Here is a 26,315-nt window from a genome sequence, read left to right as displayed (position 1 = left end):
TCCTAGTTTACGGAAAAATTATTTCCGCGATAGATCCGCGTTTGCAATCTAATTGTCATTCATTAAATCATGTCTGCAATTAAAAAAATCAATATGTATGAACACTATAAGTCTGTGTACCCTTTTCCATAAGGGAAATACGTTTATGATTTAAATATTTGAAAACCTAATTATTGGTTTCAAGAGGTCGAGGAATGCTGGAATAGCTTAATGTAAAAAATGAGAAGATAGTCCACTTTTTGTCTCTTTCCTCCTTCCTTTTTTGCCATCGAGCGTCACTTATTATTTGTTTTGAGCTTATTATCGTTTATAAGACCAAATAATTGAAGTTCTCTAGCTTCTCTAATTTACGCTTTCTTACTGAGGTTTTTCCCTCTTTTTTCTTGAGAAACTCCTCATTTTCGTGTTTGTATAATACATTGTCATCCAATACCTTTTACGCTGGCCTTGAAAACTGTACACAGGGTTAAAACCGTGGGCATGGCTTCTGTAAATCCTTCCCTTTACTCGTCAATTCTTCAGCAACTTGGAATCACGTCAAATAAATGGATCGGGAAACAATTTCCTAAGATACTTACGTCGTCTCCTGCTCAAGTTAGGCTAGTTGCGCAATTGGTCATCAAACAAAAATAACACATTTGGTGATTTAAGCCAACTTTCGAAATTGAATAACTCAAAGTGATCAAAATGATGGCTGACATCGTGTTACCACTAGCCCTTCAGATCTTTTGATGAACAGTTATGTCTCATTTATATGACCCCCTCTCATCAAAAAACTTCATGCGGCGACTGGTGCGTCGTTAAGGAAAAATAATAGCAGGTATGGTTTGATGGCATTTCAAAGCTCATTCTCTTCGAAGATGTTGGTCGCCGAGGACCTTGAATACGCTGGATTGACATTGAATCAATCGACCTTTATTCCCATCGGCACCAATCCCCTTGGTGCCGGCACTATCCTTCATACTTTGTGGAGTGGGGGTCTGAATAGGGGTAGAATGGGAGGGAGAGGCTACAATAGAGTTAAAAAAGTTATATCAGCAGCCAGACGCTTCGTACATTAGGATACAACTCGAAGTTTAAATTAAAAAAGGCAAATTTATGTGCAGGTTCAGCTTGGATAGGCATCAAGACCACCCTTCAGCAACACGGTCTTCATTAATCATGAACGTGGTCCTGCTCATACAACATCCTAAAATGAATTTTAAAGAAAATTACTTTATAAATTATTTTTGGTTGAATTACTTTTTAAATATTAAACTTCTATGTAATTAGCCCCGCATTGAGTTAAAAACGGAACCTTCAGTTTTCCTCAATATTGGTGTTCTTGAGAAACGAGAATCCTCGATTTTTTTTGTTTCAATCCCATGTTACTTCACAAATATTAACAATTTAAATATTATTTATTGAGTCTGCTTTATGGATACGAAGTTTGGACGTTTGGAGCGGCCGAGAAAAGGTGATTGAAGGTAATGGAAATGTGACGCTACCGAAAAATGTTGTAAATAAAATCGATAGGCAAATTAACTAGAGGAAGTACTTCTAAGAATGGACTAAAAGGGGAGCCTATGAAGGACAATGACAAGATGAAGAAGAACATTGAATGAACATATCCTTAGGAACGATAGTTTACAAAAATCATAACTGAAGACAACATGGAGTTGAAGATATCAGAGGAAGGCAAAGGAATTCCTACGAGAATAAAGTGATGGAACATGTCGTTGTAAGGAGCTATGAGGAAATGAAGAGATTGACAGGGAACAGTTTGAGTTACAACAAAACAATCCTCTGCTGGACACTTCATGGTATTGGATGACTAACGATAGGAGGTAAGAGCGGTTTGCTGAGAATTCGCCAGCACTATCTGAGGCGTGTGTTTCGGACTTCTTCCGACTCCCGTATACAGGGCCTTGCCGAAATTCTTGTCGCGCTGTTCTCGTGCACTGGTCGCTTTCCTCCCTATTTGGTTCTTCCTCACCGGAAGAATTGGAGGATGCCGTTCCGATGCGGGACCTCGGGAGGTGCCTCGTGGGTCTCATGGGAGGTTGGCGTCGTTGTAACCCTCGTCAGCTTTAACACCGAAGGCTTGCCCACGAGATTTAAGCAATTTTTAAGGAGACCGCTGAGGCGTTCCATATTCCCGTCCGGTAGCTATCCCCCTCCTCCTCCCAGGAATTCCTGCAGACAACTCTGAGCCAGTCCCAGCGACCTCTTTGCAGGAGCGGCCGCAACTACTAGCGCGCAGGACGTTTGATCCATCGTTTCGGATATTGCAGAAAAAAATGACCGCGAAGGAAATACTGGAAGTGGGAAGAGTGCATACCGAACGGGCCATGACGTCAAATCCACGTGACCGTGCGGGAAGGAGGAAAGGTGGGGGGGAAACAGAGAAGCAGAAGGAGAAAGAGGGAGAAGCACAGATCCTTAACCTTTTCCCTGGAGTGCTGGAGGAGGAGGTGTGTGATGCGAGGGCAAGGAGTTGGGAGGAAGGGGCGGGAGTGAGGCGTCTTGGCTTTCCCCTTTCCCCATTCTTTCCCATCCCTCCTGCCAGTCCTTCCTCATCCCCTGGGGCCTTCCTTCCCCTCCCCCTCCTCCCATCCAAAGTACCGCTGGCTTTGAAGCTTCGTCAGTTTGCGGCCGATAGCGGAGCGGGCGGTACTCCGTATCGAAAAATTTCGAGCGCGGGAGGACGGAGCAAGTGTCGGGTGCCATTTGCGAGGAATAATTAACAAGTGAGGGAGGAAAAAAAGATACAGGGTGGAGGGCGAGGAAAAAGATGTGTGACAGTGTCATGCTTCGAGTGGTCTTCGAAAAGTGATACAGATAGTCGGGATTGTTTTCTTTGCAATGTTCGTATGAGTCAAATAGATTTCACAGTTCATCTCTTGCTTTAAATTTGGGGCTGTCCTTTATCCCTTTTTGTTCGTCTCTTTTTTCTCCTTTTTTTGGGAAAGATAATATTCACCTTAATTCTGATTTCTTCAAAAATGGTTTTTATTGTTTTGAATAAATTAAATTATCGTAAACGTTCGTTTGTATAGTTCCAAGGTAAATTGTACTTTGGTATGCTTGAAAAAAGTGCTTCACCCAGCTGTTGCTAGTTGAAAACTCTCATTTCAGATTAATTCTCTTCGTATATGTATCCTGCTAGATCAATTTTTAAATTCGTATCTTCACTTTTAAGATTAATGCTAATCTCAGTATACTTAATTAGAATATTTTCAATTTTAAATCGAGATAATCAATGGACGCGAAAGAAATATATTTTGTACCTTTCTCTAATTTCAGTTCAAAAAAAATACATGTCGGTTTATTTGCTTGTTTTTTATGTTACGCTTCGTTGCAACTGCTGTTTTGTGCTGATTTAGAAGAACCACCGAAGAATATTTATTGACACTTGATCGTCTGCACTTCCGGAAATATTACGTGGAAAAAAGAAACGGAAATGTCTCAAATTCAGTCGGTAAGTGGAGTGTTTTCTGGATTTTTTTCTCGCATTTCCTGTGGGTGGGTCATCTGGCCTGTGGTACGTGATCATGGAGAGTTTCCCATCTTTGAAGCTTCCAAAATGACGGACATGTCATTACCTCTGCAGCTGTGTTTTCTCATTTTTTTCTTTTGGTTTTCCCGCTTACCTCGGATCTTAGTGATGAAACCCAGACTCACTCACTCCTTTTCACGGGCGCTTTCTTTTTGCACGCCAGTGGGAGCTACCGTGGTCAAGGACGTGGTCTGTCTGTTTCGCGCCCAGTGTTTTCTTATCTTCTCACGAGGATTCCTCACCTCATGTCACGGATTGAACCCCACGGTCGTGCGTCCCTCGTGGTCGGAAACGTAACAGCTTCGCGTAAAATTGAACTATTGAGCGTCCCGATAACTTCTTTTTCTCATCGGCCACAGGTTTCATGGCCGTGACCTTGCTTCTCGAAAAGGTTCTTCCAAGTCCCTCGCTTGCCTGCAACGGGAAGGATAATTGACGGGTGCGATAGGCCGACGCAATTTGATACATAACTTGTGGAATGTCCAACATAAACTTTAAGCCATACCTTAATAACAGTGAAAAAATTACAGAAGGGAGATCGACAGGTAATGAGTATTTGTTAGGGATGAGTGAGGAATTTAGGATTTGGCAGGATTAAAGTGATATGAGGTGGAGCGGAGAAAAAATTTGGCGTCGGAAATCGTTTCACAGGCGTCCTTTATCCACGCCACCTCTTTGGGGGGCTGAAGTTAACGCATAAGAATGGGGATGTAAAAAATAGTGGACTCACGTGTTTCAAAGCGTCTCCTCTGTTGGATAGAGAGAGGCATAAGCTAAACGAGCAAATCATCACGGAACGAACTCCGCTTGAACGCTTGACTGCCCTGTCCATTTCAGCACCGGGGGAAAGGGGGACTAAATTGATCTTCCAGCTATTTTCAAATGTTTCCGCGATAAAATAAATATCAGTGGTAATTTTTAACACCAGGTAGAATCGCGAATAAACATGATAACGGGGAATATTATTTTGCTGAATATACGACATTTTCCCCGGGAATTCCACCAACTCAGGTCTTCAGCTGCCCGCGGTCTATGCCATTGGTTAAGTTCTGTCGGCAAATCCAGTCAGGCATCGAAACGATGACAGCCCGACACCTGGTGGGGCACCCGTGAAGATTTCACTCATCTCCTACACTGGGAAAGCACCAAATTTTTAAATGTGAAATGCTGACGTTGTTCGATGAACTACATTTTTAATATTGCTCCCCCCCCCTTCCCACATTGAATCGAAGCTTTGGAAATAATGCCGTAAATTAGATTTTAATTCAGTAATAAAATGGTGTTTCGAAAACTAAGATGTGGGCCGTAGTTTTGCAGGGCGCAGGCACTTATTCGTAAAGTCAAGAGAGCATGATTGGATTGGAAGTTTTTGAGACGTTTGTGCTGAGGAAGATGGAGGAAATTAAATTGAGAAAAAGGAAAACAAACGATGGAGTTCTAGGAATTATAGCCGTTGAGAGAGAGTTATTTAGAGAAATTTTGAATAAGACAGCACAAGTGGACAGTGGTGATAGCAAGAGCAATGGGATGCTCAAGATAGTGTTGATATGAGGTCTGTATGCAATTTAATCAAACCAGTCCTAACGGAAAATTTGGGTTTGTGAGAGGGTAGCCATTATAAAACATAACCTCTTAGCACTTATATGGCATAACCTCTTTATGATGGTTTTAAATCTCATTTTATTAGCATTTGTTGTGACAGTATCAGAGATGTATTGGAAATTACGACGAAGTCCATAGACCTCAGCAAGTATGTGCCAACTGCCCGCATACGTCCGAAATAATTGCACCGAATTGTTGAGAAACTACTTGGTCGTGGAGTAAAGTGGATAAGCATAAGTTTGAGGCCTTTAGATGCGGGTGTGTAGAAGAATGGGCAAAATAACAAGGGGGGAAAGAACAACGATAGATTTCAGGGCATATTGGGCGAATAGAAAAGGCTGTTGCGAAAGTTTGAAGAATGCAAGGGATTTTCCTGCTTCCAAGGGGATGCTGGAAATATCGAAAAACAATGGGATACTGAAGACGGTAATAGCGGGGAGAATGCTGGGAAAGCGAGGTAAAGAGAGGAAAAGAATAAGTATTTTGAATAAGAATATGGGAGTTGGAAAACATTCAGAGCTCTAGAATGAATAATTGTAATATGTAGTATGGAGTCAAAAGATATTTTATATCGTATTAGTTAGGGGTTAGGAGCATAAAATTGGTAAGTGCCAGGATCCATTGAAAACTAATCTAACCAATAAGTTACTTCTGAAACAAATAGTGTTGTTTAAGATGCAGTGTCAAGAAACACTGATACGGTTCATTTATTTACTCTTCGCGGTTGTCCTCTGACGTTTACGGGTGATACTTCAGTCATCCGTGCAGTGGTTCCGCCTGTGGACCCAAGGGTGTGAGGAACAAACTGTTGAGCCATCTCTTAGGTTACCCCTCCCTCCGCTCTTCTCTTCCGGTACCCGGGTCTTTGCGATGGGAAAGTAAGGTCTCCATCCTTTGTATCATCGGCACTCCCCTGCTCACCTTTTGCCGCTTCCACCGCCCCCTCCCCTTTCCGTACACTTCCCTTCTACTAAGAAATAATTCGATCGTTTTCGTCTTCGTCTTGATCCGGATGACTTTCTTCTGAAGAGCCACTTGCGTCCCATTTTTGATGGACGTCAACTTTTCTAGAGTAGTCGTGCGTTCTGTTTAGGTGGTAATGGTGTTAATCGTAGGAGTTGCGCAACTGTTGGGGTCAATTGTTAACTATTTAGGGACAATATTAAGGTTTAAAGACTGTTGAGAGAACCCGACCTTGGCGTTGACGGTCCCTTGACAGGTCAGCTCCTGGGGTTTCAAGTCATATGTTCAGTCGAGGGTCACCGGGAATGTCCTCCACTTGAGAGACTAAATAAATTTGAAATTTCGCCACCGCTTGGGTTCAAAACCCAGTTCGCGGCATGATGAAACCGATATGCGTAGTTCGATTACCATACGTATTTGGGGTTTAGTAAAGGCATAATTTTTGTGAGTAGATAAACATCTTTATCGAGGGTTTCAGTCATAAGTTCAAGTGAAGCAGTACCACCGCAATGTTAATTAGGCGCAGCCCTTCGTTGAGTTTTCCTTCGATTAGCGAGCCACTGTATAAGTGCACCGGAAAGCAGGCCAAATCGGCTACGAAGGTTTTTTATAAGCATTGTTGCCAATTTATATTGTTTGGTTTTCGATGAAAGACTTAAAAGGAATAATTTTTCACAAGATGGGTAAATCTAATATAATCCTCTGCACTCTTATTAACTTAGATAAAGTTCTCACAAAATTTTGATTTAACATACCATCTTTAGTAATTATTTTTTTACATTTTTGTGAAAAATTGATCATCGATGAGATAATTTCCCCTAAAATAAAGCACCTATAAGTTCCTTCATCGTAAACATTGTCCCGGATGGATATTTCCATTAAATGGTGCAGTTGCCATATAATTCTATCTAATCTCAGAATATGTAGAGATCCAAATACGTTTATGGTAGTTTTCAGAGGCTTGTAAATACCAAAGTATATTATTATACGTTATTACCTAATAGCGATCACAATCATTGCTTGACGCGTGAGCGTTAGGTGGAATTTTCGGTGTGGTGACACTTAAAATTGCAAGGAACCAATAATTACCAGAGGAAGGTTTTTCATTTATCTCAAGGACTTTAGGTTAATATAGTATTAGTTATGTAAACTATCCTCTACTCTGGTCTTCTGACCTGTTAGAGAACAGGGGTACTGAAGGTAAAGATTCTTGGCTGTGAAGAAATGTGGAGAAATCAAGCGGCGGCAATGTTCCACTCCCGCAGGCTAGAAAGGATTCACAGTTGTCGTATCAGTAGGATGGATAGTGTAGTTTTAAGTTTCCTCAGCATCGCATAGAAGTAGTGATGGAAATAACGTCGAATGTTTCGCGAGCAAACGAATCTGAGCACATACACAAAAAGCCAGTCCATTACCCTCCCAAACAAGTCGACATGCATGGAAAATGGCATTTACCCAAAGGAAAATGTTTGCTTTGCTAGCTTAAATTTTGATCTTGAAAGAATCAAATTGTATTAGCAGCTTGTAAACATTCAAATTGTAATACCACCAGCTTTCCCCAAGCTGTTTGATTGTTGAATACAAGATCTTTGACCCCACCCATACCGTGATGCACAATTTCACACGGTTTAGTAGCAGGTGACCTATAATCGTACATATCCGTCGGTTCAACTATTGAGCTCTTTATCCTGGTAGTTGCGGTTTATTTAAATGTGTGATTATCTTTTGAAAATCGCGCAAAGTCTGTTGGATCTTCTACAAAGCCTTTCAAAATCTCGTGTAAACTAATAATCAGAATTACAAATATCAAGCATTCCTTGCTATCTCTCTTTGTGATCAATGATAATAATCCACGGGCGTGTTGCGATCAGGGTTTTTGTTTGCCACATGGTTGTAAAGGGATGATGTAGCAGTACAGTGGATAGAGCGTTTGGCTACTGACTGGAAGGTCCGTTTCGACTTCCAGGGATGCCCCTGAGCAACACCATCAATAATCACCGTTGTGAGTTTTCCTCAATTTTTCAACATCGCGGTATACAGAATGGTGACACATGGAAAGGTTCTGCCCCAACTAAGCTTAATACGCCTCAGTGCTAATTATTAGAACGTGATTGAGAGAAAGTAGATTGCATTATATCTAAACTTTGGGTCGAAGAATATTGTGGGTTTGTTCATTTGTAACACGATTGTAATTTTTGTTAACGTGGTGGGATAGTGTTTATTTCTTGCATTTGGAAGGACCACTCATTGCAACACGCATGGGAAATGCGTATTGCATTCCCAAAGGGTTCTGGAGCCAAGAAAACTCATAGCCTGAATTTATCTGACGAGGGGAGCGCCAGGATTTGAAGTCGTGAGTCTCTCGTAAAGTCAGAGGATGGGCTGTCCGTATGTTAGTCCAACGGACTGGTCTCTTTTTGACAGGATATGATTTTTTTAGCATATTCGTCTGTTTATTCATTTATTTTTTAATGTGTGGTTTCTTAATAGTCCTACCCTCAAAATGGTTGTGGAGGATTACATATCTCTAGGACATTTTTATCCGAAATTACATATGTTCTGTTTTTATGAATACCTACTTATTTTTTACAAATATTTGACTCTTTGCATAATTGAAGTTACATAGCTTACATTTTTACTCATTTCGTACTTTTTAGTCTTCGTGGTGTGAAATCTCTTCATTTCTTTATTTAAAAGAGCCGGATCTTGCCTCACAAAGTAGCCTTCTATCTGTGGTTTGATGGGGATACACGAGTTATCAGCCCGTAGATGTGTTTTAAATATAGAAGTATAGCGTTAATTTAAGTATTGGCGAATGCCTTTTATATTTTCCGATAATAATTATTCCTTGTGGTTCTTCTTTTGTTAGCGATTGGTCATGCAACTTTAAGTTTAGTTGACCCATTTGTTTATTTCATTAAGGCAAAATTCGCCGTACGTTTAGCACGCCTTTTTTTAGCTCCAAAGAGTGATCCTGCGCATAATATATCCCTGTTTACCCCTAAAATAGAGTCAATTTAATTTTTGAAAGATTATTAATAAAAAAAGAAACTGTTTGTTGGTCTAAAGACCCGGCAGCTATTTTCTTTTTTTGCTCATAATAGCTAATTCTATGGAACAATAGTTGCTAGCGTGCAGGAGAGCACGATGGTTCAGAATGATTCATTCAGATTTGTGTCCGCCAGATTTAGACAAACCACCCATGCCCAAGAGGAGGGATACGAGCCCGAACGCTTTGGGTTTGCAGGCGCGTACCTGACTCATCGTAATACCGCTGGCCGGATAAGAATCATCACTGTGTGAGGATATCGTGAGAAATTTCCGATGGAAATTTCGTGGGTGAAAATCGCACTGAAGAGACAGTGGTTTCGTTTTCCGATGGGGAAAGGGTTTCTTTCCGTGGGCCGCATGAGAGGCTATTCGTGGTCCCGAGGCAGATCGCCTCGCCCATCCCCGACTCCACTTATCCCGTTTTTCACATTTCGGGGCCCTTTTCGGGTAGGGGATGAGGGAAAGGGGAGGGAGGAGATTTCTGGGGGAAGTTTCTTTCTTTCCCCCTCTCCAGCCCGGTTTCCTGTAGGTATGAGAGATGTATACGCCGATAGTTAAAAGACTCTCGGACAGCTGAGAGCACGTGAGATCCTGTCTGTTCGTGTGACACGCAACTGCACCACCCTCCCTGTTTTGAAGTGCTGGCCACGCCGATGGATTCACCCGTCCCATACTTCCTCTCTTCCCTCCCGATTCCTTCGCTTCTTCGTAATTCCCGCGGCGGGACGCGTGAATCAAGTGACGAGAAAGGGAGGGGGTCGGCAAGTTCCTCGGGGTCCGTAACCGCACGGAAGTTTTCGTCCCGTGACTGTCTGCCTGCTCTCCACCTAAATCACACAAGCACGCATGCACCCCCACCTATCTTTCCGTTCCTCCCCAACCATCGAGCTCAATCCAACCCTCCTCCCCCCCTTCTGCCCCTGCTCCCCTTCCCTTGTCAACTTCCGTTCCCCACCGTCTCCACCCATCCCCGATTCTCCTCCTCCTACTCCTCCTCTCTGCACTTCCCACCCAATGGTTCCAGACCAAATAACGGGATTATACCTTGAAGAGAAAAGTAGTCGTCTTCTTCGTAGTGTGGGAGATAGTCTGAACCGAGGGTCGGGGCGGGGGACCGGGTGGGGTTGTGCGGTGAGGGGTGGGGTTGCGGGGAGAGGGGTGGGGTTGCGGGGAGAGGGGTGGGGATGTAGGGAGAGGCGCAACGGATTCACTGTGAAGGGGGAGAGGTATCCCTTGAGAGAGCAGCAGCCGCCACTCCTGCCCCTCCTTCCCCGCCCCTTTTCCCTCCTCCCCTCCCCCAGCCTCCACCTCAGCCTTTCCCACCGTAAGAGCATGTCGTCATTCTTTCTCTCTCTCGGTCCTCACCTCTCCTCCACTTTCTCCTCCTCCGCCACGGTCTCTTCCCGCCGTTCCTTCTCTCCCTCCTCTACCTCACTCCCTCTGCCTTCCTATCTCTCTTCTTCCGTTCACGTTCCACCTCTTTCAATTCTCAAGGAATCTCTGGTTTTCAATCGTCGGATTGATTGTTTCGCCGCAGCCGCCGTCCACCCTTCCCGTCTTCCATAGAGCAGTATATTTTTTCCCCTCTCCGTCTTCTCTTAATTCCACTACTTACATATCTCGGGCCGATACGCTTAACCCAAGTTATCGATACAACTCGGCCCTTTCGATTTGCACTCATCCACACGTAATGCGCTTTCATTCGATTTACAATATTTCATTATTACTGCCATTATTATTTTTGTTTTGTCCGCCACCGCGAGTCCTAGAATTTCTCCGGACTGTGAAATTTGGATCATTCTCCTCCTGTCTTATCGCGTGTGCTCATGAGTGGGATTAATGTTTTCTACTTATCGACATTTCCCACTCGGTTTTTGGGCGTCGATGTAAGTTGCGGGGGGCGGCAGCGTTCGATTCGCACACGCGTGCATGCATCATGTGGCCAAAATATGTACTTACTCTCATAAAGCGTGGTAAAACATTAACATCGACACTTGTTTGTTTTCTACACGTCACACCGCTGCACCTTTATTAACTATTTTAGTCGCGGTGTACATATGCATTACGGGACCTTCCTTCTCTCCCCTTGAACCTTCTCTCCAACTTAGAGGTAGTTCTCCTACCTGCGGTTCTCTTTTGCTCTATGTTTTTCTTCTCAATTCACTTTCTGGCATCTAGTCCGCTCGCCTCTTTCGCTCTTCCTCATTTCTGTCTCCTCATCCAGCTTATAATTCCCGCACATCTCCTCCCCTCCCGTCCCGTCCACCTCGAAGCTCTCGCAGAGGTGACCAAGCGAACGATACTTTTCGGTGCGTGGTTACAGGGGAAGCAGCGAGAGGCGGAGAGGGAGTGGGGTTGGAGGGGAGAAGACGCATTATAAGAGGGTTGCTGACCTCGTAGGAAGCATTTTTATACGTTCAGGAGGGGACGGAGGAGGTTGAGGAATGGCACAAGAATACGGTTCCGTGACCGTAAACATCTCTTTTGAGATTTTTGTTTGTGGACTATTGGGGTGCATTTAGGCATAATAATTCGGAGAAGAATTATGATTTCTTCTTTGCTAGTAGATGCATAATTTTTTTCGTCTTCTCCCATAAACATATCGGGAGTATTGGAAATTTTTTCCATGGGAATGGGGAAGGTAAAAACTGACAACGCACTAATTTAAGGGGGCCAAAACCATTCTTTTGCTCGCCTCGAGGTAAAAAACCAAAGAGTTGACCAATAGTTCTAATGTGACCTATCGTAAGGGCGCTTTCATTTATGTTGAATGAGGAATCTTACTACTATTGTGAACGGTAAATGTAATTATTTGCGTAATGAGGCTTTTGAGGCGAAATTTTCTTCGCGGCGTACGTGTTTCGGAACCGCAAGGAAAAGGATAGGGCTGCTGTGATTATTTGCTAACCAATCGTAGAAAAATATAGGAAAATATATTTAGAAATATACGCATTTTCCCCTTCGGTAAGAGCGTTTTGTCTCTCCTAGTTTTTGGCATTGGTGCATGGCGATACCCCCAATGGAAATTCTGCGCCAGGATAATAGACTTGACAACGTATTTGTTGCCGTCGTTTAAAATGTTTTTTATTTGGATATCCCTTGTCTTAATCTGAGTAATAGTTAGCCAAATAATACCAGAAAATAATAGCTTTTCATGTATTTCGTTTCACGGGATACATAGGAAATAATGGGGCGTGTGTTTTAATAATTTGCATGCTGCATTGCCAGACAGTGCGAGTCGCTTGGAATCAAAAGATTGTCAGTCAAATCGCGCCAAGAGATTTATTCATCCGGTTATTTTTACAAATTCATCTTTCGTTTTGAACATATTTAAATTCTATGTCACGTTCCGCTACCCGCTCGGGATAAACGTTAACTCAGTGGTAACATCTAACAACTCTAGGACAGGTTAAAGGTACACATTTTTAAAAACTATTACTTATAATTTTATAATTTCTACTGAAATTATTTTCATATTAATCTTAAATCAGAGTGACCTACACCTTACTGATCTGGTACATCACTTACATTAAACAGTTCAAGACAAAATAGGAAATCTCGTAAATATAAGTTAACCGACGCTATTCTCTTCAGATACCCACCCTGGAGTTAATTCATGCTAACTGGTTTGGCTCGATCCAGGTTCCGCTATGTTTGTCTTTGCTGCCACACTCCAGCAAAAGCCCGTTAAATGATGTATGGGAATGTAAATATAAGAAAATGTGATAAACTCAAGTCTTTAAAAGCCGATAGTTAATTTTAATAGTATCCTTTGTGATAAAATTAACCCTCCTATGATTTAAAGATGATTCTATAATGTGCGCTGACGTAGAAAATTCTCTGAACGACATCTTTTTAAATCTTAACGTGTTCTAAATAAGGAAATGCGTCCTAAAACTCATTGGTTCTTTCTATATTTTGATATCAGAATTAGAGCTCTAACCTAATTTCTTGTGGATTCTCACATTTCGGACTTTAGTTGAGTATTCGGAAAGGCATATGCGCCATGAATTCGGGCCATTTTAGGAAGCCATTCCATACGATGGAATGCATAGGAGGTAGAACGGAGTTACACCATGAGTAATTTTGTTTTCGTCGGTCCCGAGCTTACTTTCGGATTCCACGAGTGAAACGCAATTCTTGGCTCAAAATCCTATTGTGCGCAAGGTATACGACCCACCCGACCCATTCTGAAAGTAAGCGTTTTCGGAAAGTGGTGCCGTGCGTGGCAATGGATTTTCACGTTCAAAGGTACGAGAATGCCACAAGTTGGGGCGGTTCATCCTTCGAGAGGTTTATGACCTTGACACCTTCCGTGATGACTTCCTGTTCCGAGCAGGTTGCTGAGGCGCTACACCCATGTTTACATTCCGTTCGGCTCTTTCGCGTGATCCTGGCCTCTTTCAAGTGGTTTAAACCATGTTTCCGTGATGTCACCTCCGTTAAAATTAGACTGTGCGACTTTTTTGAGTCTCGGATGTAACGGTACTCAGTTGAAATTTCTGCTCGCCCATGAAATTTCCACGGCTGAAACAAAAGATCATTTCATTCCCTATAATCTAGGTGAATTTATTTTGCAAATTATGATAGAATCAGAGAATATTCCAGGTCATGGTTAATTTAGAGCACGGATTGTGCAATTAATGAATTTATTTGTTTTTTGTTTTATTTACTGTGTTTACTATAGTAAATATTTTTTGCTCTCCGAATGCCATTTTTAATCTTTTTGTCCGCTTAATGAAGTTGCAAACCATGAACATATGCTTTCCAAGAGGAAGCAGAATCTTTTTCCCAGATCGAATTTTTATCGACGAGTAAAACAGTGAAGGCGTTAATCGCTAAAATAAGGCGACTTTGAATTACTATTTTCCTAATCACATTTTTGATTCAGGTAGGATTTGCATTGAAAACAAAGGCTTATTTGGAGCGTAGCGCTTGACGAATTTGAGACTTGATATATGAGAGTATATTGGAGGTTTTCGAGATGTGGGTGTGATGAAGAATGGAAAAAATACGTTAAAAGAGAAGAAGACAAACGCTGTTACTTCGGAACGAAATATACTCGTCTTTTGTTTTTAAACATGATAAGTGTTACGCGAAGATAAGGGAAATTTTATGGAGATTTTCTGTAAAAGAATCATTTTCTTGTTCAAAAGTTGGTTCATAAATTTTTTCCTCAGTTGACCAGTTTCCACCGTGCCATAACACCGTATGAAGGTCCCTTTTCTCACTAGAGCTATAACTTCACGGTTTGAATTGTGACCATAACTCACAATATCATAATCGGTTTAGCCAATTTGCATTATTATTCTTCCACACCTCGGAATCAGCTTAAGGTCTTAGGTACCCTATCCAAATAGAGGATAAATATTGCACCGAAATAAATATTTTGCGACACCATTAATCAAACGCAATAGTTTCCATTCTTCAAAAATGGTCTACCGCATGGATATATTTAAAAGAAATTGAATTACAATTATGCCTGAATTTCCTCGGGAAATGAGGGGAGCTAGCTCGAAGGTGGAGCATCGGACTGTAAACTTCAAAATCTTCCATTTGAACTCCGTTATCTTAAATGTGGACACACTCAATGGAAATCCGGAATCAACATTAAAGTTATAACGGCGAATAAATTATGGGCCAAAGCAAGATTTTTCTTGCTGTGAATATTATTTACAGGATATACGAGTTATTTCAAGTAAACACTACGGGTGATTTTTGGTATGGAGGGTTGCGTTTTATGATCCTAAACCATGATGGCTCATCTCTATAGAAAGGGCCGCATTTTTAAAGTCACGAGTCGGCACGATGTATTTGGCAGACATCAATTTTCAAGACCCTCCATTATGATATAACCTGTAATTTCCTCGGTTCGCGTAATACGTTTTTTATAAGAACTTGAAATAAGCGTCTTCGGAACAAATCTTTCCCCTGGAACTCTTTGATTAAAGGGGCGGAAGAATCCGAAGACTCGTGTCGAGGTAGCCAATTTTGCGGTAGGGCAGAATCAGCATATTTTATCATTTCCCTGGAGTGTACGATGCTGAATTTGACCGATAAATCTTCCTGATTGTCCTTCTGTTCTTTGAATATGTCACTTAATAGCTGTGACCGCTAAGTGAATGCTGGTCTAATTTTCTGCTAAATGGTTAATATTTTAGGCTCTGTTTGGAAAATTGACAGTTAGTTTCATTGGTGAATTTATCGATTGAGTGGTTTTGGAATTATTATTCAAATTGTGTATGCATTTCAGAATTATTTGCATACTGTTTTAGTCCGTTTTACCATACTAATAATGGATTTTTCTAGTGCCAATACAGAGGACAGCACGCACATCTATACGTATACGTAAGTACGTACGATATCTCGTAATACAACTCCCTAGTAGTCCATCAGAAAGTTCTTTTCTTTTTATTCAGAGTTTTATTTTTTGCGCTTCTTTCCAAGTGATGCTACCGTTTGATAGATCACTTAGTAAGCATTGCGCTACCATTATTCTCTTGCATCGAAAGCTGCACGTACCCTAAATCAGCGCGTAATTTGCAAGGCGGTATTTCACGTTCAAGAACCGTTACGGAATAGAACTAGTTTTTCAGGTGTTGTAGAAGGAACGGGTCTTTGAGTGGCCACTCACACCCGCTGTTGATAACAGAGGTTGCTTTTCGCTATTCTTCGCTTCTTTGAGAGCCATTTTGAACTCGTAACAGTAGTTGTTTGTGTTGGTTTCTTTAAGTCTAAACATGGGTGTATGCTACTGATGGAGGGTTTAGATTATATTTTTAGTAAAAATCTTGGGATATTAAAATTATTGTTGTACAAAATGGGGTTCAAGTGTATACGTGTAAGTAAACAACTAATGACTGGGGACTACGTGCTTTTAAGATTGGCGTTAAAATGGAATTATCTTAACTATCATTCTAGTTATTTCCTGCCTCGACTTAAGTTTTCTTCCTACTTCCATAGGCACTAACCCTCAAATGTGGATCTATGGCTCTCTATTAATATGTGAAGGATGCTGGAAGCTTTATTTTCTTATAAATCTATTGCCTGGCTATGAACTCGATTGCTAATATCATTTTTAGATTTTTGTTTTATCTTCTGATCTGACTAAACTGAAGAGTGAAAATATTTCTCCTCTCCTTCCTCCGTAGCTCTTGGAATTTGGATTAGTATTTCTAAAATTCACAAATTATGGATTCTGTGATGTAATTTAAAAAAATGAATTTTTTACATTTCTGCATTTGTTTTTGCTACATTTTACACACATTTCGTGGTAAAAATAACTGATATTTTTCAGCGAAGAGAAAATTTTCAAAATTTATAAGTATGAAATTCATATAATGATTTGCAGAAGTAAATTTTCGCTTCTATTTTGTATTTCGTGGATTTATATCTGTTTCGTGGCATTATGCGTCCTGCACAAACACTGTTTTGTGTTTTTTTATCTTTTGCGGTGCGTTTTTCAATCGTAGTGCGAGTCACAGTTATGCGAAATGTCGGACTACTTCAGCACAAACTGCGACGGAAATTACGCTCCAAATAGTTTCTTTAAATTCTTGATTTTTTTTACCTTCCCCGAATATTATATACGTGGAAAACGGTTGAAAAATATTCAGTAGCATGGATGCTCGACCATAAAATTTTAAGAACATTCGGTCATTTCCTCCTACTTAACGTTGTTTTACGAAGCATCAGATGTGGTAGGAGAGAGGGAGCATAACAGTATCCTGAGGAATCTGGTCATGCACGTGCGAGGAAGAAAATTGGCCACTTCTCACTTCACACCCACGTCTATCTTGGTGATTTACTTTGCCAAATGAACAATAGGGAGACTTCGCCGCACTCCTTATCCACATGCTTGGGGTTAACGCGGGTAAAAAGGGGTGGATATACAGGCTTATATCCAAGCTAGGTCACAGTGAAGGGGTCATACGTCGTATGCTACGCGTATAAATGTGAAAGAAGTCTTTTCCTTTTTCTGGTAAACTTTCAGTGACCAATTGGATCCAGTCGATAAGAATATTATTGCGTCGTAAATTGTGCAGTTGATTACAAAGAGGCAGTAGTCGATGTCACGCTTCTTAAGTAATGATGTTAAGAAAAAGTTAGTAAAAATTTAATGTGGAGCGTAGTTTTGTATGGTTCGAAAGCTTAATCGCTGAAGCAAGAGGATAGGTGTAGATGAGAGGCTTTTGAGATGTGGGTGTGGAGAGGAATGGAAAAAATAAAATGGACGGAAAGGAAAACAGACGAAGTTCTAGACATGATAGGGGACTAGTGACGGCTTTTGGGAGAAATTTGAATGCAGGGCAAGTGGATGCAGGAGATACTGAGATGCAATGAATTCTGATAAGGTAATAGAGGAGATAATACTGAGAAAACGTGATGGAAAGAGGAAAATAATGGGCTTGTTTGATGGAATTAATGGAGGTAGAAATTATGCTGATTATGAAATGATGCTGATGTATGTTAGTTAGGGCTTAGGAGTACAGTTTTTGTGTTGTGCCAGTGTCCATCAAAAACCTACCCTAAGCCGATAGATTACTGTCAATAAATATGGTGTAGTTGTGGTTTAAAAATGTTGTCAGCGCTTTTGGTACATTGGGAGCTTAGAAGGATTATATTTTATTTACGCATTCGCAGAAATTATCATGCACGATTTTCTCTTGTTTTATTTTATATTTTCACATCCCTTCTTTATTAGACGCCGTGTTAGTCTAATCTCTGTAGATCCCCCTGGACAAACTTTTCTTAACTCCAAGCAATCCGATTTTATGGGTGCCGAAACTTCGTGGGGAAAACACAGGTGGTCGGTACTTTGAGAGCCGAGGAACTGAGAATTAGTCCTGAATGCCCTAAACAAACCGTGGATTTCACACTATCTAAAGCTTAGTTCGAGGTCCTTCATCTATGGAAGCCAACCTCCAGATTATTAATGTTGTTTTGAAGTTTATTTTCAATGTCAATGCTAATGAATAAAATGGAAACTAGATAATCCAGTAAACACGATTTCTACAATGAATATCGCGAAATATGAGCCAATGTATTCATGTGAATGATATGTCATGAAGTTTAACGAAGTTGATTATATATCCTGAAAATGTAGAGCCCGAAATCCCTAATTTTATTCATACCTATTGATATAAAAATTTTATCAATGTTAACTTGAATGGAATCATGCTGTCCGTCGCTATGATGTCAAAAATAGAACGTGACTTAAGTAAGCCGTGCTATTTACGCCAATTGTGTGTGTCTGCCAATGACTTCCAATTTGAACGTGTACAATTTGTTTATTTTTACGTCATTCCTCTCTGAAATGAATTCCGTTACACACGTAGTACGAACTAAGGTTAAAAGTTCTTGTATTCCCATCTGATGAAAAGTAGAGGTCATTTTGATTTGTTCCAAAAATCAAAACTGAAATATGTAAGAGCTAAGATCCTTCCGCATCTTATAACCGTTAAAATATCGAGAAAGGAGTGATGAGGTAACGATAAAACTAAACCATGAAGTTACCGAAACGTCTTGAGTAAAAAATGGGAAGTAGAAATCCAAAAAAAGTGGACGTGTACTTTCTAGTGGGTTATCAACCTCTTTAATTGCATAAGTTACGTCAATCTCATTAATGCAAACTATGTGACCATTTAGAATATACCAAAGAACCAAGAAGCACATTTCACATTATAATCAACTTTGATGTGCGACAAATACGGCCTGCCTTAAAGGGATGTTATTGGAATAGATATCTACGCAAAACGAGCAGATATAGAAGTGTGAAATCATACTAGGTCCGGATATCGACAGCTAGGAGTGTAAATATTCACTTCAGTATTGAATAGTCATTTGATTGAGTAATGGACAATTTTTCAACTGAGTATATATAATTTTACTCCTGTAGATATGATACTAAATAAATAATTAGTAATGGTGGAATAATCATGAACACTTGGATCAGATGGTAAGAGACCTATATTTGCGAAAGGGACGTATATGCACTCATCTTCTTAGTTCATGCTGCGGCAAACTATACTACCATTCCTTCCTTGACAGAGGAGAACTAGAGTAGAAGGGAAGTATTTTGTGCCAAGAGCAACGTCTCCACTACGTCAATCTCAGGGGCGTAGGAATCAGTGCAGGAATTCCAATTTACAGTCAATTGTCGGTAAATATATTCCTTTCCACATGATCGGGAAGCTACGATTCTTTCCGCATTCCTCGTGTTTGATGCCAAATTTTCCGTGTTCCGTTATGGAAGTGAGCATAGAGTAGCTTTTAGATAAAGGTGGACTTGTAACCTGGCTTCTATTCTTATTCTTTCCTGCAGTCGTGTGGACCCTTACCCTGCATATATTTACGCAATAATCCATCAATTGATCGAAAATTCAGGGTTCTTAATACTGGTTTCGTTTTCACCAGCCGAACCGATCTGCGCCCCATATTGTGAAAATACCCGAGTGGGAGAGTTATAAAATTTATTATTTGGGTATATATTGTTTAATGTGATTTTTGGGTGGATTCAAATGTTGCAGTCATTCATTTCATTTTATTTTAGGAGTTTTAAGAATAAGTGTAAAGCAGCGAATGGGTGATAAACTTTATTGTAGTTATTAAAATATTGTTTATATGTGATGTGGAAGTGTCATTGCATGTAAGAATATTTTGTCTCATATCTGTTTTTCTAGTGCGTGTATGTATGTAGTTTCGTTGTAAGAGTGATCATTGATCAAACTTGACCGTTGCCACCAGTACAATTGCCTAATTGCAACGTAATTCTTAAATAAATAAATTTCGTAGTCTTGACTAACAACCTGACACACCCGCTTCTATTAAATGTTTTTGCAATGAAATTTTTCATATCAATATAAGGATGAAGTTAGCGTAAGGTAATGTAGTTAAACAAGACTTTCATTCTGATTTTTTTTTATTTTTGCAATGAAAACTTCGGATTTCCCTGTGATTAATGCGATGATGAAACGTTTTCTTTCGGGATAGGATGTTCTGCCAGTTGTCATAATTGCTGCGACGTGAATTTTGAAGTAACATTTTTTTAGGAAACGCCGTCTTAAACTCTGACTGTTAATGTGAATTATAACTGTAAATCTGAAAGGCAAACTGTCAATTTCACTCGTACGATAGATTAGGAAAATTGTCCCTGTAGTCGTGCATGTTGGCACGTCGTGCTTTTAGAGTGACAAAAAGTTTTCAAGGTGTTTAAGTTTCCCCCACCACACAAGGATGCAATATTATGGGTGGTATCAATTAATGAAGTGTATCATTTGAGAATGTGACCCTTTTCATGTTGTTCTTTCAAAAAAATTAACTTTATTTGAAGAGCAGTCTCTCATATAGCTTCTGTTTATTTAATTGAATTTTATAACATGTATTCAGTGGTGAAGTTACCCGCTCCATCTTGATTCAAGTATAATGATAATATTTCCTTTGCATTTAAAATCTTTGATAAAAAATACATTAAACAAACAATGAAAGGAAATAATAATAACAAGAAACATGAACAATTAAAGAAAATACAATATGAAAAATACATGAGCCAGTTAAGCCGAAATTATATCCCATTCAACTTAATTTGAGACAGATAGTTTCAGTAGATTTTTCGTGTCATTTGAAATATTCAGCTTATTGATGTAGGTCGTCATCATTTAGCTATTACTTAAGCCATGCGTCATCGTAAATAAAAACTTGCATTAGAATGCTTATATTATCAATGCGAAAAGAAAATATTTTTACTGATACTACTTTAATTTCAACTTGCAGCTATGTAGCCAGTGGTTAACTCGTAATAGCAAGTATGATCTCACGGTCGCAGAAGTTAATATTTAATTACTATTCTTTTCAATGCTTGTCTTGTTAACAACATGTGCTTCACATATCAGTTGGAAACGAATTAATTTCTAATTAGACAACTTAGTTGTACAGAATGGACATCCTTTCCCTTAGGATGAATGCCAAATATTGTATTTGTCTCAGTATCTTCACCATCAGGTAACGAACTTGATCTGGTTTGCAAATGCCAAAATACCGTCATGTGTGGGGGTATCAGAAAATTATAAATCGATCAATCGAGTGAAGCGTTTACATTTAATTATTGCTTCTGACAACATCATGCACAAAAAAACCTTGAACGAGGTGTTGTCTAAAGAAACAAACTTGAAACAAGCAATTTTTTATTAAAAATTGTTTCCTATTAAATACTAATCGTTATCTTGGTATCCAAAATAAGCAATTCTCAGGTGTGTATGCAGGACTGTCGGGATCTGTCAGGATGTTCGCCTAAACGGTGATTAAGTTTCGCAATTTTGACCCAAAAAGTTATCCTCAATGGAAAGTAGGTGGGAAACGGGATGGAAAAGGCAATTGCAGTACCTCTCTGTCGGATCATGAATCATTAGATGTAGCACCCTTATCATCGAAACACTGCATTCGTGTCTCACAATGAGTCCCGGTTCAAGCCTCCTACCCTTTGGATAACGGTAGCACACTTCCTCACTAGGTTGAGCCAATCAGTATTTTTCCTCCTTTAATTATTTGATGTACAATTGTGAGGCATGCGTGTGTGGTTAAATATATAAACAGATGAGAGAGAGAGAGAACCATTGTGATTTCAGAAACGTTCATGCTATATTTTTATTAAAATAGGAAAAAATACTTTCGTATTTTTTCCTATTTTAGCATTTAGTTTTTGTATGTGCCTTCCCCGCTTTTGGTACTTCAAACCGATTTGCGCTTTTTGTGTGCAGTAATAGAGTTGCCTTTGGTCATTTCGTAGGTTTGGGCTCTTCGAGTGTGACTAGCCATTTCCTGGGGCGTCTTTCATGGCCCAAATTCTCGATTCGCTAATTATAAAATTATTAAGCTTTGAATGACGAATCATATTATTATCTCAACAAAGCGAATTTTTGCGTACAATTGTCATTCTCTGAATTACCCGTTTACGTTTTTTCGTACGGTTTTATAATCCCCGCGCTCCCTGTTGTCAACTGATATTTATGGAAATATTAATCATAAACCTCGGCGTTCTCTGATTTAATTAATTCTGACATCAAAGCTGGAATAATTACACGACGCAGGGAATAATTTTAAGGCATGAAATTTCGTGAAGGTTGTCAATTTTTCACTCGTTAAAATCATTTGAGTTGGAGGTCAGGTACGTGACAATTGCATCGGGTAACTTGATTAATTTCAGTAGCCTTATGTCTCCACTAAATACAGCTAATTTTATATGTAAACGTATTTGAAAACTGGTTTTGAGGAGGGATGCTGATGCTGCGTTTATTTTTCATGGTGGCTATGGAGTTCATTCCGGTCTTCCAGTTGAAAGATTCAATCTCCCAACTGAAAGACCTATGTACGCACCTTGGCCCGGATTCTCAATCGTCTCCCAAAAATGGAATGGTTAGCTCAGCTACTGAACTTAATAAGGGTAGAGGGACTTTTAAGGCTTAATTTCTTATATCCACGTCCATGCATTGAGCGTTGAGTACTGCTAACCATGAGACGTCAAATAAGAAAATCCACGAACTTCACGAGAAGGACCGGTTTACAATGCTCTAACCTACCTCTTATTCCACTCGTAAGTTTTGACCGAGAATGCGCCCTGGGAGAAGGGTCGGTTTCTGGCTTAATTAATAGTTGTCAGTTCGTTAGAGATTGATTTAATTGGGTGTGCCGACCACTGCATATAGCACCTCTCACAACCCAATACTTTTACAAGAGAATCATGAAACTGGAAGCAGGGAACCCGGGCCTTGTTTCTTAACCGCATGCGTCAAATATCTCGTCCCGAGTCTTTCAAATTTTGTCATCATCTTACGACCTCCCTATCGCCTTTTAGAAACCTAACCTAGGGAAATTGAATGTGTATATCTTACTTGCGATCCTTATTGTTCGTTTCGGATAGTGAATGCGTTCGGGCATCTGCCTCATGGGATATGCTGTACCGAAACTTCCTTTCGTCAGGTGACTGTAAACTCTCCCCCTATGTATACTCCTTTATCATTTTGCCCACGTATACCGGAACCACTGTTTTCTTAGATTAAAGATAAAGGATTTTCACCATGGAACCTTTTGCTCCGCGTATCATGAGTCACCTTTGATTATACGGACTATTCTAATTTTCCAGCTTGTCACAAGTACAAGTCGTATATCAAGGGAAGTTGTCACAACTTTTGATACGCTCGTATGTTCTCTCAGGTTTGAATTGTAATTTTTCTTGCATTCATTCTTATACTTGCTTCAATATAATTAATTGTGTTGAAGCCCGTGCCCACCAGCCGTCGAAAATCATTCTAAGTGGAACAAGTTTGAATGTTTAAAACATCCGAGATTCGTTTTTCTTTTTCTTTTCACATTTGATACGGACGAACACTTGAATTTTTAAGGACCTTTACTTTTCACTTATGCAGATCAATGCTGTAAATTATTTCAACTAGTTCTCCTCGCCGTTCGCTTTCTGCGCTGGCATGTAGTAGCAAATTAGGTGGCCTCGTCTGGCAGCAGTAAGCCCTGTGCTCCTCCAAACAGCTAACTATTGAAGACGTCCAAAGACGCGCGCCTCGTTTCCGGGAAGGTGATAGAGCCCAGTGACTAAAGATCTTCATGACGGGGTCTTGGGAATCCACCACGTAGCGGTACAAAGAAAGGGTGGGATGGGAGCAGAGCTGGGAGAGGGAGGAAGGAGGGGGGAGAAAGAAAGAGAGACGGGGTGGGGAAGAGCGAAATGGTCCAATACCGTAAACTGATTCAGCAGCCATATTCGCCGGCTTTATCGTGTGGTCTGAGTGATTTTTGCCCCCTTTCCGCCAGTCTATCACGAGGGATAGAAAGGGTATTTCCGTTTGTTGATAAAATGCCTTGGATGGTGGATGCGAGTCGCGGTGGAGGAGGGTGGGAGAGAGGGGAGACGGGAGGAAGACAGGCCATCTGCCCAACGGCCGAACCAGCAAATTGAGCGAGAAAGAAACGTTTGTCATTCGGCCTAGCGGCACATCTTAACGGTAATACGGCATTCTAAGCCTTGTATGCATGCGCGTGTACCCGCGACATTTGTTTGGCCTGTAATATTTACTCGTGATGGGAACGGAGACGCATCCATGCGTATTCTTGTTTGCTTAACTCTCTTTTAACTTTGCGATAACTTTCCGTCGGATGTCACCGCTCTTTTCTTTTCCTCTGGTGGCGCTTCTCTTTCTCTACTGAGACTGATTGTGTACACGAGGGTGTGTCGGATAAGCGACTAGACCCGGGGCCATCTTCCCTCACCAGTTCCCTGCTTTTAAGATGATTTCCAGTTCGCCACGCTTTGCAAATTTCTTGTGCGTAACGGTTTTCATGCTCCACTGTGGTTCGGCTGTAACCATGGAGACTCGCTCAAGCCACGAATATTTTGTTCGCATGTATAAACGGCACTTACCTCGTCATTTTATAATCGATGGTTTTAAAATTATCTCGGGAAAAAAAACCTTCACGGGCATTGGTTTTAACCGTCCGAGAATAACTTATCGAGTGTGAGTTTGAATGAAGGGTTGTCCTGATCTTGGCATATTTCCTTGTTGAAAACCAGTAAAATGTCGTTGTTTATTCATATTTCGTGCGTGCGTAAGTGTATTATCTTGTTTTAATTGCATGTTACATATCATTCGTGATCAAATAATTACAGTCTTTACTCCAGTCCGAATGTTTTTAGGGAAAAGAAAGGATACCGTATAATTTGATGTTGATTTTTCCATTTTATTCATTGAAAAAAGCCTCTTCTATCAAACAAATGTATTCTTCTTCCTGAATGCCGTAGTCGACTTTTAATTTGCCGGAAAACAGTTCTCGGTCTCTTGCACAGTTGAATTCCCCGCAAGGGTGGAAATTTCATGAATAATGAAACAAAACGGTACCGACGAGGACGAAGTAAGAATGCTGCCACCATTCCTGTGGCGAAAAACCTCATCGTTTTGGAATTCGCTATACATCCTGTAAGCCAATGACCGAACAAGTTGACGCCTAATATTTGGAGAGTGCTTCAAATAATATTTCGCCCGTTAAATAGCCTCAGCCCTACGAACTCTATCAAAAAATATTAGTCCTTATTACAAAATGGAGCTTCTTGACGCTTTTGAAATGCCGTGCTCTTGGTAGTGTTTGGTATGCGTGAAGATATTTTTTTAATTATTTAGGAAACTATCGTAAAATAAATGCATTCATTGGTGACATTGATGGAACTCACGGATGATGTAAGTTGGGGTACGTTAAGCCATAACAGCATTATCAATTTAGTGCTTGGTGATTTTCCTTTCTTCCTGATGGCACAAGTCAACGAAGCTAGGAGTATGTAGTGCAATAGCGTCGATCAGCATTCTTTATGCTTGCGTTCGCTAGAAAGACTGTATTTCATGTAAATTAGACTAATTCTCTATTCGTAAAAACATTAAATTGCAATAATAGACTTCAAAATGTAAAGAAAGCATAACGTGTTTGTTAAACAAAAGCTGGAATAGAAAGAAGAAGCATTGAATTGATTGACTCGGTTGTGCTTTTATACGTGCCGTCAAACAGGTCGATCACTTGAGGAAAGAAAAAATAGGTGTAGATATAAGTAAAAAAAAAACTTTCATGGAAAGCTATTGATCGTGTTTTAAAGACTAAAACAGAGACTTTCATATTTATGTGCATTATTTCGTGTTTACCATTGTACAGCAGCAAAGGTTGTTTTCAAGGTTGACCAAGCTATTGTGTTCACTCGAAACCTAAATGTATCTCGCGATTCTATCTCGCAAGAGTTATGAATTTATCAAACATTGGGTTGGCCATGTTTGAATTTTTTTAGTTTAATAATGTAGAAATTATTTGTAATTGTCTATTCTGGTAGAATGTAAATGAAACTTCAAACGTTATTAAAATTTTGAGTTTCGGAAATTGATCCCGTGTGGTAAAAGCCGTTGTGGGTGTAATTCGCCCGGAGCATGGCTTCATTTTTGTATCACCGGCCAATTGTGTAGTTGAACTGGCCACTTGTGTAGTTGAACTGGCTGGCGTGATGGGTTGTAACCCTGGGACAACGGACGATAAGAAGCCACATAACTTGGGTGTTACTAGTGAGAGGAACATAGTGAGTTTGGGCAGTGGATACTTGAACCAAGTGCAAAAGAGGTTATCA

At 40.3% G+C, this 26,315-nt stretch overlaps 1 protein-coding gene across 1 annotated transcript in view; it reads left to right on the top strand.

Annotated features, from left to right (window-relative positions):
* LOC139700862 (uncharacterized) overlaps positions 1-26,315 on the top strand; it is a 70,057-nt gene that overhangs the window by 12,435 nt on the left and 31,307 nt on the right. Inside the window, exon 3 of the mRNA XM_071599295.1 lies at positions 3,366-3,460. Coding sequence (XP_071455396.1) covers positions 3,443-3,460 — 18 coding nt within the window. The 5' untranslated portion in view covers positions 3,366-3,442. The remainder of the gene's footprint in view (positions 1-3,365; positions 3,461-26,315) is intronic.

Source organism: Hetaerina americana, unplaced genomic scaffold (genome assembly GCF_022747635.1).
Source record: "Hetaerina americana unplaced genomic scaffold, ioHetAmer1.1.p SCAF_11, whole genome shotgun sequence".
In the NCBI taxonomy this organism is placed as follows: Eukaryota; Metazoa; Arthropoda; class Insecta; order Odonata; family Calopterygidae; genus Hetaerina; species Hetaerina americana.
The sequence above is the reverse complement of the archived record's forward strand: the minus strand, read 5'-3'. Positions and strand labels throughout refer to the sequence as shown.